General features: G+C 35.4%; 1 protein-coding gene across 1 annotated transcript in view; it reads right to left on the bottom strand.

The window, feature by feature from the left end:
- prex1 (phosphatidylinositol-3,4,5-trisphosphate-dependent Rac exchange factor 1) overlaps positions 1–12,463 on the bottom strand; it is a 91,389-nt gene that overhangs the window by 6,632 nt on the left and 72,294 nt on the right. Inside the window, exons 27-36 of the mRNA XM_051117842.1 lie at positions 8,668–8,756; positions 8,498–8,580; positions 7,938–8,028; positions 5,953–6,081; positions 5,577–5,618; positions 3,092–3,309; positions 2,758–2,860; positions 1,904–2,047; positions 1,063–1,177; positions 790–850 (exon numbers count right to left, since the gene is read on the bottom strand). Of these exons, the coding sequence (XP_050973799.1) occupies positions 790–850; positions 1,063–1,177; positions 1,904–2,047; positions 2,758–2,860; positions 3,092–3,309; positions 5,577–5,618; positions 5,953–6,081; positions 7,938–8,028; positions 8,498–8,580; positions 8,668–8,756 (1,075 nt within the window). The remainder of the gene's footprint in view (positions 1–789; positions 851–1,062; positions 1,178–1,903; positions 2,048–2,757; positions 2,861–3,091; positions 3,310–5,576; positions 5,619–5,952; positions 6,082–7,937; positions 8,029–8,497; positions 8,581–8,667; positions 8,757–12,463) is intronic.

The raw sequence follows: 12,463 nt of genomic DNA, 5'->3' as shown, positions 1-12,463 counted from the left end.
CATTACTCCAGTCTTCAGTGTCACATGATTCGTCAGAAATTATTCTAATATACCTATGGCTGATTTGCTGTTCAAGAAACATTTTATTATTATTATTATTATTAGCAATATTTAAAACAGTTGAGTACATATTTTAAGGATTCTTTGATGAATAGAAAGATCCAATGATCAGCATTTATCTGAAATAAAATGCTTTTGTAACATTACACATTATACCATTCAAAAGCCAGTCATAATAAGTCAGTATAATTTTTTTCTTTCTTTTTTAGAAAAGAAATTATAGAAATGAATACTTTTATTTAGCAAGGATGCTTTAAATTGATGATAAAGACATTTATAATGTTACAAAAGATTTGTATTTCAGATAAATGCTGTTCTTCTGAACTTTCTATTCATCAAAGAAACCTGAAAAAATTCTATTCAGTTGCTTTCAACATAATAATAATAATAAATGTTTTTTAAGCAGCAAATCAGAATATTAGAATAATTTCTGAAGAATCATGTGACTGGAGTAATGATGCTAAAAATCAGTTTTGAAATCATCAAATCACATAAAATTTGAAAATATATTCAAATAGAAAACGGTTATCTTACTGCTGAATTTGACTGTTTTTGCTGTACTTTGGATCAAATAAATACAGGCTTGGTGAGCAGAAGAGACTTCTTTAAAAAACATTAAAAATCCTGGTAGTGATTGGTAGTGTTTGTGTATGTGTGTGTGTATATATATATATATATATATATAAATTACTGACCAAACAATTGAACAGTAGTGTATAAGGATATTACCTGGTCTATTTTCATTGCAGTGGAATTTGAGTCTGAGTTTGATTTCTCCAGATAAAAAGCCCTGAAAAATGAAAATACATAAACAATAAGCACTTCAAACCTTCATTATAGAAATTATTTACTTAATGACGTGTTTAATAACTTATACTTTTAAAGTTATCTGTTTAAACTATGTTATCCATTTAGAAAAAGTTACCAGCAAAAATAAAACCAATCAATACTTTCAGCAAAGGTGACTCTGTATGATGGCCACATGCCGCTAAAGATCTGTACCTGAGTTTGCGGTAATAACCTTTGACCTTCTCCAGTGACAGAGCATTTGTGCGCTGCTGAAACTCTTCCATGGCAATGAAATCCTGAGACAACACACCCTCTGGCTTCTCCATCCCTGATAAAAAAAAAAGAAGAAAATGCAGATAAACGTCATGTTTTGCCCATTGCTGTAGTGCTCTCCACACACCACTAGATGGAGCCCAAAGCTCATCAAGAAAACAGAGTGGCTTTAATTAGCTCTAAATGAACACATCATGACCATGTCTAACTCTGGGCTGATGCACACAAAACAGACATCTGAGTAAGCATTGCCTTTAAAATCTAGAATATGAAAGTTTTAAGACTTGTATGGCTTAATATAATGTAACTGATATCTCATACTGAAATATGTAGTAGAAAACACATCAAAGATTTACGTTATATAAAAAATCCACATTGTTTTATACATATTTTGGACTATGAGGGTTGCCATTATTTCAATGTCATGAAATGGTTGCACTTCACAACTACTGGCACTACTTTTTATTCGCAACTTGGAAAATAAAGTACTGATACGATGACCACAGCCACTGAAAGAGCCAAATGCTGACGCAAATAAATAAAGGACACTTCTCTTGTCTTGATTTATTCTCATCACATTACATTATGGGATAGGCGTTTCCTCAAAGGAAGCATGCCTGGCATCTTAAGAGGCTGCGTAATTAAGACGGCAACCTTTCTGAACAGCCTATAGTGCCTTTAAATACAACCTCAGTAGGTAGCTCTTAAAGTTTTTATATTGTAAATTACAAATGAAACATTTTAGAATGGAAATAGTCATGTTCCTTTTGTCTGTTCCCACCTCTAGTGAAGAGGACTGATTGAAGCTTCAAAGAGCCTCCGTTCTGCAGTCTTGTTGGCAGCTCGCTGATATGACAGCTGTCCAAGAACATTGTCACCCTGATGGCCTGCCGACTGCCCTCCACCTGGTAATGCACAGATGTATCTGGAAAAAAAAAGTGCATTAAAGCACACATGAGTCACAGTGATAGAGCATTTAAAATTCTATGCAATTTCAACCCTTTTCTTTCAAACTACTGCATTTAAGTCTGTCCTGTACATATAAAGTATCTTTTATGTTTGAGGTCACACTGGGAAACTTGTGAGGTTAATTAGGTTGTAATTAGACTCATAAGATGAGTACAGGCAGAAGCCTCACAGATGTGTGAAATGGGAAAAAAAAGCCAAGCTGTTCACATTTGTACAGCACAGAGATGACCTTGTAAATAAAACACCTTTGCGGCAGGAACAAACCACAGAGCAGAACATCCTCCCTCGGATTCACTCAAACCAAAACAGACGAAGACGGCAGATAAAGCTGTTCTCGTATCACAACTAACAGCGCTGACATTCCTGAAGAGGACATCTGGAGGGTGTGTGTATGTTTGTGAGGAGGGGGAAGGGGTGCTGCTATATAAGGATGAGAGTTTTGGCTTTCACTTTTTAGTGGAATCACACACAGCTTTTATCAGAGAAAGGGAGGGACCCGGGATGTAACTATTTATACAGGAAAGGAATTTGTGGTTGTTGTTGGCGCTAAAAGAATGTATTTTAAACCGTTAATTTACTCATAATTTAATATATTGTTTTTTCTGTTGGCACTGGGATTGACAAGCTATTACTTGATGTGCTAATATATGTGGTGTGATGTCATACTTGGGACGAGGCACTCGTTCTCCAGTGGGCGGAACAGCACAGTGACTTTCTCCAGATCCTGCAGCGCTGCTTTTGTATCTTCCAGCATGATTCGCTCTTCTCTCTGTTAAAAAAAACAGTTCTTGCTGAAGCAGGAGACTATATGACTGAAATGATTCTGCACACATCCTGGAAAATCCAGGATATGATGGCCTTGGTTCTGTATTTAGTCTTGAGATTCAATTCCAAAACACTATTATCATGCTTGTGTACATTAGTAGAAAGCACTGAGACATTGTGGGATGACTGTCATTGAATCAGCTATGAGAAGAGGTAACTTCTGGTAATGTCTTACCACATGTGGAGAGAGTGATGACTGGAAGTTAAAGAGCACTCCGATGGTGGCGATCTGCTCCAGCCATTTCCGGCTGACCTCTTTACTGTCCTCCTCATACTCTCCGTTGTTGTTGAAACGCAGGTTCAGAGCATTCACAAGCTGCTCCGCCAATGCACACAGCGCCCCCACTAGAGACTGGCAGAATATGACATCCCGCCGCAACTGGAGTTCTGTGTCTGTGACAGAAGAGTAGAAAATAATTCATTATATTTGTATAAATTTATGTATATGTGTGTGTACACTCACATTTATTCACTATGGAAAATATTTTAGTATTTTTCACTTCTTTGCTTCACATTTTTATGAATCAATAAATTATACCCCAATCATTTGTTTAAATTATAATATAAATTATAATATATTATACTATAAATATTATTGTATATACATATTTAGTACTCTGATGAAGAGATACACTACTTTTCGAAGCTAAACTTACTTGATCAAAAATACAGTAAAAAAGGCAATATTGAGAAATATTATTATACTTATTAATATATTTTAAAATGTTTTTTTCTTTTCCTGTGATGACAACTGAACTTTAAGCAGACATTTCTCCAGTCTTCATTTTGTTTTATTATTAATGTTGAAAACAGCTGTTATTAGTATTTTCGTTTACATTTATTTCAGGATTCTTTGATAATCGGAAAGATTATACAACATAGTCAAAAGTTTTTAAACATTACGTTTTTTAATGTTTTTTAAAGAAGTCCCTTCTGTGCACCAAGCCTTTATTTGTTTGATTCAAAGTTCAGTAAAAACAGTAAAATTCTGAAATATTTTTACTATTTAAAATAACTATTTTCTATTTGAATATATTTTAAAATGTAATTCATTCCTGTTATTTTAAAGCTGTTTCTTAGCATCATTACTCCAGTCACATGACCTTTCAGAAATCAGAAACATTTTGATTTGCTGCTCAAAAAAACATTTATTAATATGATGTTGAAAACAGATGAGACTTTTTTCAGGTTTCTTTGATGAATAGAGAAAGATCTGAAATAGAAATCTTTTGCAACATTATAAATGTCTTTATCATCACATTTGATCAATTTAAAGCATCCTTGCTAAAGAAAAGTATTAATTTCTATAATTTCTTTCCCAAAGAAAAAAAAAAAAAGAATTATACTGACTGCAAGCTTTTGAATGGTATAGTGTCTATATTGAATCCTATAATCCTGAATAAAATGTACTCTGTTTTAAAGAGTTTTTAAAACTCTTTTAAATATTGATAATAACAATAATAATAAAAATAGTGTTTCTTGAACAGCAAATCAGCATATTAGAATGATTATTGAAGGATCATGTGACACTGAAGACTGGAGTAATGGTGCTGAAAATTTAGCTTTGATCACAGGAATAAATTACACTTTAAAATATATTCAAATAGAAAGCAATTATTTTACATAGTAAAAAATTTCAAAGTATTACTGCTTTTGCTGTACTTTGGATCAAATAAATGCAGGCTTGGTGAGCAGAAGAGACATCTTTAAAAAAACATTAATCTTACTGTTCAAAAACAGAAAAAATGAGAAACAGAAAAAACAGAAAAAATCTTTCTGAATGTCTTTAATGTCTCTTTTGGTCACCTTTAATCAATTTCGTAGTTACAATAAATGTATTAATTGCTTTTAAAAAATCTTATTGACCCCAAACTTTTGAACAGCAGCATATATTGTACGGGTTTTTCAATTTGATCGCTTTGAAATTTATGAATGTGTCAGAAGCCATTACTAACTGTGCTATTTTTTTACTGTTGTAACTACCGTTTTATAGCTTTTAATTGCTCTAATTGAAAGTTTTATTGGCAGATGTCACTAATGCTGATTAATCTACTGTTAACAGATCAGCATATATCCCATACAGTGGTCTGAGGGGAATGTCCTAAAACAGTTGTAAGCTGTGCTTAGAGTGTGTAATACTTTAAGCAGATGGTGGGTTTCACAGCAGCGCTGGGTGGGAACAGGGATTGAAGCTGCTGTCTGTGTGGAGCAGTAGGGATAAGGGCTCTAGATCAGGTTCCAAAGCAAACGCTCAACAGCTTCCATATGTCTCTTACCACAGACCCCACGGGACAAACCCACTCTCTCCATTCTCTGGTTTTATCTGTGTCTACTGCTCGCTCAGAAGCTCACAAACAGACACACCCCACTGCAACTTGTCTGCACGCACACAAACGCATGTACACACTCCCTGCTGGAGAATTCCAATAAAACACTCCCTTATCAAAGCACATAGAGGTGTCTGTAAATACAGCACAATCCAGAACAGTAGTAGGGATGATAAATCACACACACTACAGTTGATTTTCTAAAATCTCACACAGATGATGACGTAAGTGCATGACCATGTAAACATTCAGGGTTGACTTTTAATAGCTATTTGAAATGATCTACAATGGTCAAGTTCACCAAGGGGAAGGTTCAAATCTAGAGCAACTTACCAGTGCATTTAAGCAACGCCAACAAGAGTTGACTCCTTCCATCTGCAACACAGTTATAAACAGACATGAATACAATCCAATGCACAATAATACAGGACAATATAGCCGTATTGCTAGTTTTGGGAAACCTCAATATGAAACGGTTTTGTGATCCAAGGGGCTGTTCACACAGCATGTGTTTTTGAATTTTCACTGCAATGCTTTTCCATAGTTTTTTACATGTTAGACACACGACGTCTGCCTTTTGCAGCGTATCGCGCAGTACCGCAAATGTTATTTCATAAATCATTATTAAAATGATGCACGCTGATAATTTGTGTACTATAAAACCAGCACAGTTATTAATTTTTTAAGGAACATTCAGGCTTGAACCTACCCTCTACAAAGCGATGAAGGCTGTTAACTAAAGATTTAATTGAAATAGGCAGGTTCCATGGGTCCTCCTGGATGTTCTTGTGCAAGACATGCCGCCAACGTGCAGTCCAGTCATCTGTATGCCGAAACTCTGTTAATGAATAAAAGTGAGTTAATAAATATATATATATATATATATATATATATAATATATATATATATATTTATATAGGACAATATACAAAAAAATGGCCAAAAAGTTTCACAAATGTGCTTTGTAATATCTTACAAATGTCTGACTACGTCAACAGGTGTAATTTTTTGAAGCCTGTTTTTTTTTTCAGAATTGCGTGATATAAACTTATAATTGCAAGTTATAAAGTCATAATTTTGAGATATAAAGTCACAATTTAGACTTTTTTCTCAGAATTGTGTGATATAAACTCAACTGCAAGTTATAAAGTCAGAATTTGCTAGCTTTTTATCTTGCAATCCCATTTTTTTTCTTGCAATTGCAATTTTACGTCACAATTCTGACTTTTTTCTCAGAATTGTAAGATATAATCTCGCAATTGTGAGCAATAGAGTCAGAATTGCCGAATATAAACTTGAAATTCTGACTTTTTTTCCTCAGAATTACGTGATATAAACTTGCAATGCCAAGTTATAAACTCGCAATTCTGAGAAATAAACTTGCACGTTTGAGAAATAAGGTCACGATTCTGAGAAATAAACTCCCAACTCTGAGAAATAAAGTCAGAACTCTGAGATATAAACAATTCAGACTTTTTTCTCAAAATTGCAAGTTTTTACCTTACAATTTTGACTTTTTTTTTTCAGAATTTTGAGTTAATGACTTGAAATTTCAAACTTTATAACATGCAATTCTGAGAACACATCAGTCTTTTTTAAAATGTAAAAAAAAGCCTTTATCTCACCTTTATCTCACAATTCTGAATTTATAACTCGCAAATTACAAGTTTACCACTATTCTGAGAAAAAAGTCAGAATTGCGAGATACAAACTTTTGCGAGTTAATATCAAAAAATTGTGAGAAAAAAGTAAAAATTGTTAGTTTATATCTCACAGTTCTGAGAAAAAGTCAGAATTGTGATATCATAATTCTAACTTTATAACTCGCAGTTGTGAGTTTATATCACAATTCTGTGAAAAAATTCAGAATTGTGACTTCACATCTCAAAATTCTGACTTTATAACTTGCAATTGAGTTTATATCACGCAATTCTGAGAAAAAAGTCTAAATTGTGACTTTATATCTAGCAATTCTGACTTTATAACTCACAATTGTTTATATCACACAATTCTGAGAAAAAAGTCCGAATTCTGACTTTACATCTCAAAATTCAGACTTTATAAATTATAAGTAATTATAAGTTTATATCATGCAATTCTGAAAAAAAAATTCTGAATTGTGACTTTATACCTAGCAATTCTGACTTATAAACTCACAATTGCGAGTTATAATCACAATTCTGAGAAAAAAAGTCTAAATTGTGACTTTATATCTAGCAATTCTGACTTTATAACTTACAACTGCGAGTTTACATATATATAAAAAAAATAAAAATTGCGAGTTTATATTGCGCAGCTCTTAGAAAAAAGTCAGAATTGTGAGATAAAAGTAGCAATAACCTTTTTTTATTTTTTATTCAATGGCAAAATGGGCTTCCCTAGTACTTAGCAGGGTGAACTCAAACAAAAATTCACAAAATACGCAACTGCTCTCAGACCCCTATATTTAACGTAGAGGCTAATTATAACCACACTCCCCTAAAATACATAACACACATAGGAGAAACTACTGTGGTATTCTCACATGCAGAGGTAATAACGTACAGATGCAAAAAGAAACATTCACACACCCCTACCCACCTATAAAAGTCCCCCCCACACACTAACGGAGAACCCAAATACACACATCCCTCAAATGAGTTTCCAAACATAGCATTCAAATATAGCGCACACACACACCCGACCGGGCGTTACCTGGCTGACTGTGGTCGGTGTGAAAATGCTTGGTTTCCTCGCAAGCTTTGCTCATGACAGAGCCCTTCAGGAGACTGTTGATTGAGTCAACCTGAGAATGAAAAAGACACAGTTAAGCCCATCACCACACATGCATCCTGCGCTAACTGAAGAGTGGCAACACGCCCTTGCTAACGGCATGCCTGCTGCTTTCAGTCTGTCCACATGTAACCTGTCTGTGCTGGCTAAAAGAGCTCATTATTGATATCTGGAAAGCTGAGGGGGGGGTCAAAATCTGGTGACCTCCAGAAGACGATGGATTTAGAGGTCAAAGAGCAAGGGTGCAGAGGTCAAAGAGTGCTCACTAGAGATGACGGTAATGTGATAAACGACACTATGGGCGTAAGTGAGGTAGAAGACAGGGAAACTCAGAGTGGAAGTATTGATGAAGAGCAAAAATAGAAGACAAAATAAGGAAGTGAGTGGTGTCAGACAAAGGGCAACAGTTACAAAGGGAATATCAAGTTTAAATTGGCAAAAGAGGCTAGAGGTTTGATTTATGAGAGGGGAAATCAATATACCTGATTGAAAAGGTGTTCCAGACATCCGTGAAGTTTATCCTGCTTGTCTAAAGGGATCTGCATATCACATGGCAACTCATCTCCTGAAAAGCAAAATAAAAGTAGCATGTCCTTTCAGTTATTGTCCTTACTTTTTAACACTGTAACCGCATCTGACAGACGACAGTTACCTGAGCCCATCTCATCACTGCCCAAGTAAGAACTGTTGCTCCGGACACTGGTGTATGACAGCACTGAGTCCCGGTTACTGTTACATTCACTGTGAACACACACAAATACCAATGTGTTTATGTGATGAAAAAGAACGCCTGCAGAAACAAGTTCCAGTTTTATCAATATTTAATCATTTACAAAAAATGTGACCCTGGACCACAAACCTTTTTGTCTTAAAAGTCTTAAAGGAGTTCACTTTCAGAACAAAAATTGACAGAAAATGTACTCACCCCCTTGTCATCCAAGATGTTCATGACTTTCTTTCTTCAGTCATAAAGAAATCACGTTTCTTGAGGGAAACATTTCAGGATTTTTCTCCATATAGTGGATTTCTATGGTGCCCGTGAGTTTGAACTTCCAATATACAGTTTCAATGCAGCTTCAAAGGGCTTTCAACGATCCCAGCCAAGAAAGAAGGGTCTTATCTAGCGAAACGATCTAGCGACAGTGTAATCTGGGTCAATACAGTTAGGGTATGTCGAAAAACTCCCGTCTAATTTTCTCCTCCAACTTCAAAATCGTAAAAGGGCATTTGATCTTCTTTACACAATCACTGGGTCGGTACTTTTTTGTACAATTTTGAAGTTGGAGGAGAAAACGAGATTTTTTGACATACCCTAACTGACCTGGATTACTCAGCCTACGCATATGCACAATCACAGATCTAGACAAGACAAGCATTTGAGGTTAAAACGCAAACAAACTGTAATTTTTTTTTTAGAAAATAACCGATCGTTTCGCTAGACAAGGCCCTTATTCCTCAGCTGGGATCGTTTAGAGCCCTTTGAAGCTGCATTTAATCTGCATTTTGGAAGTTCAAACTCAGGGGCACCATAGAAGTCCACTATATGGAGAACATTCCTGAATTGTTTTCCTCAAGAAACGTAATTTCTTTATGACTGAAGAAAGAAAGACGTGAACATCTTGGATGACAAGGGAGTGAGTAAATTTCCTGTAATTTTTTGTTCTGGAAGTGAACTTCTCCTTTAAGCAGCACGGTTATTTTTTTAGCAATAGCCAAAAAATACATTGTATGGATCACAAAAAGCATTAGGATGTTAAGTAAAGATCATGTTCCATGAAGATATTTTGTAAATTTCCTAATATAAATTGATCAAAACTTAACTTTTGATTAGTAATGTGCATTGCTAAGAACTTCATTTGGACAACTTTAAAGGTGATTTTCTCAGTATTTAGATTTTTTTGCACCCTCAGATTCCAGATTTTCAAATAGTCGTATCTCGGTCAAATATTGTCATATGCCAAAAAACCGTATATCAATGGAAAGCTTACTTATTCATTTCAAATCAATTTCAAAAATGTACCCTTAAGAGTGGTTTTGAGGTCTAGGGTCACAAATGTTTAAACTGTTCTCAAAGCATTATAGTTAGTCAAACAGATGTGAATTTCAGTAATTATTTAGTAAGCTGAAGAAAAATGACAAATATAAAAGGAAAACTTCACTGAAACCAGTATCTTGCCAATATCTCAGTATGGCCATTTCATTCCTGTTCATTTTATGATTATATTTACTGCTATACAGTGGCAGGACAGTGGTTGAACAGATTCATCAATTTGTTTAAGCTTAAAATGATAGATTGTGATTAGCTGATAATGCTTAGTTTAGGCTGCTCAGGTTAAATTAAAAAAAATAAATAAATAAAATAAAGCTTCCACAAATAATGTGGCAACTGGTTAAATTCACATGAATTTCTACGATCACAAAATTGCAAAATACCAAAGGGTCTGCACTATGACTTTTTCTTTTGTGGGACAAATTTGCATAGACATAAAAACGCTGAGAACTCTTTTTTCTTTCCGACAGAATAAAGAAAGTCATTAAGGTTTGGAACGACAAAGTTGATGAGTAAATGATGACAGAAATGTAATTTTGGGGTAAACTATCTCTTTAAAGGATTAGTTCACTCTAGAATTAGTTCACTCCAGGCGCGCTCTGTGTGTGGTTAGTTCTTCGTCTGTGTACTTAAAAATGGTAGGGTAGGACGAAAAACTCCATCTCATTTTTTCCTCCAACTTCAAAATTGTCCGTCATCATTGTTTTACCTTTTTTTGTAAAGGGTGTTTGACTTTCTTTGCACGTTCACTTTGTAAACACTGGGTCGGTACTTCCACCTACATCATGTGTGACCTTTCCAACGTGACTACATAATGCGTGAAGTCGTAGGCGCAAGACTAGTGCAAAATGAGCATTTGTGGTTAAAAAGTATATAAATTTTTATTTAAAAAAAGAAAAGACAGATCTTTTTGCTAAATAAGACCCTTATTCCTTGGCTGGGATTGTGTAGAGCCCTTTGAAGCTGCATTGAAACTGCAATTTGGACTTTCAACTCATTGATCCCTATTCAAGTCCACTATACAGAGAAAAATCCTCAAAAAACGTAATTTCTTTTTAACTGAAGAAGGACAGACATGAACATCTTGAATGACGGGTGAGTGAACTAATCCTTTTAGACAATTTCACACTGATTGTAAAAGCTGGAGTCATTTCACAACAATTTAAACATCAACAAGCTTCATGAGCAATTTCAACTTTTATCCACTTAGATCAACAATTTTAGGTGGACGTTTTCTTGGCAGCCTTGAAATGTTTATTCTGAAACAGAATGAAACTTTCGAAATGTGCTCCAAAAAAACTTGAGGGGGAAAACAGTACTTCAACCCACTAGTAGTAGAAAGACTAGAAGTAGTTCCCTTTCCCCACCCCACAATGAGAGGGGAGGCCAAATTTAGTGCCACCACAAGCCAAAAATGGAAGCAGATCGAGCTCATGACCAGCAGGTTGCAACACTCCCAGAAGTTTAAAGACAGAAAAAGGGAGCATCCCCTCTTATTTTACCATTCAACCTCTTAAACCCTTGAAATTTCATGTTCCCTAACATCCAGCCCTCTTCTCACGATAACAAGAACAGACGGCCTACCTACATCCCACAGACAAATCCAGTTACTTACTGTAAGAGCCTAAAAAAGTTTTCTATCTATAAAACATGACGGCTGCAGCTGTTCATGAGCTCATCCTATCACAGAGAAGCAGGATTTTAGAGTGGAACGCCACATAATGATAGAGGGTGCAAAAGCAGGCATCCGTTTATCCCGACAGAAGCATAAAATCTACTCGGCTGTGGTCAGCCTCAGTTTTGCCCTGCTCTGTCAGGTCTAGATGACAACCAAACAAACTTTGCTCCATATAATGATGACATAACAACGGTGACTGAATGTATTCTTTAGCGGTTACAGAGGGCGTCTGGGTTGCTGTAGCACAACAGGTTCTTTGTAAGGGATGTTTACGTGTCTGTTTTAGCAACATCTGTTGGACAGGAGGAGCAGACAGGAGCCCAGAAGCCCCGTCTCGCTCACTCTCTCTGCTTCACGGGTGTTGGATGAAGACTGGGATTTTAAATCATCTTTTATACATGTCGCTTCACAGAAAACGAAATATTGTCAAGTCACAGATAAAAAAGGTGAGGTACACTCTTAAAGGAGAAGTCCACTTCCAAAACAAAGATTTACATATAATGTACTCACCCCCTTGTCATCCAAGATGTTCATGTCTTTCTTTCTTCAGTCGTAAAGAAATTATGGTTTTTGAGGAAAACATTTCTGCATTTTTCTCCATATAATGGACTGATATGGCGCCCTGATTTTGAACTACCAAAATGCAGTTTAAATGCGGCAAACGATCCCAAATGCGGTTTTAAAGAAGGGTGTTATCTAGCGAAACGATTGATTATTTTC

Source organism: Labeo rohita, chromosome 8 (genome assembly GCF_022985175.1).
Source record: "Labeo rohita strain BAU-BD-2019 chromosome 8, IGBB_LRoh.1.0, whole genome shotgun sequence".
In the NCBI taxonomy this organism is placed as follows: Eukaryota; Metazoa; Chordata; class Actinopteri; order Cypriniformes; family Cyprinidae; genus Labeo; species Labeo rohita.
Note: the sequence above shows the minus strand (reverse complement) of the source record. Positions and strands in the feature narration are given on the sequence as shown.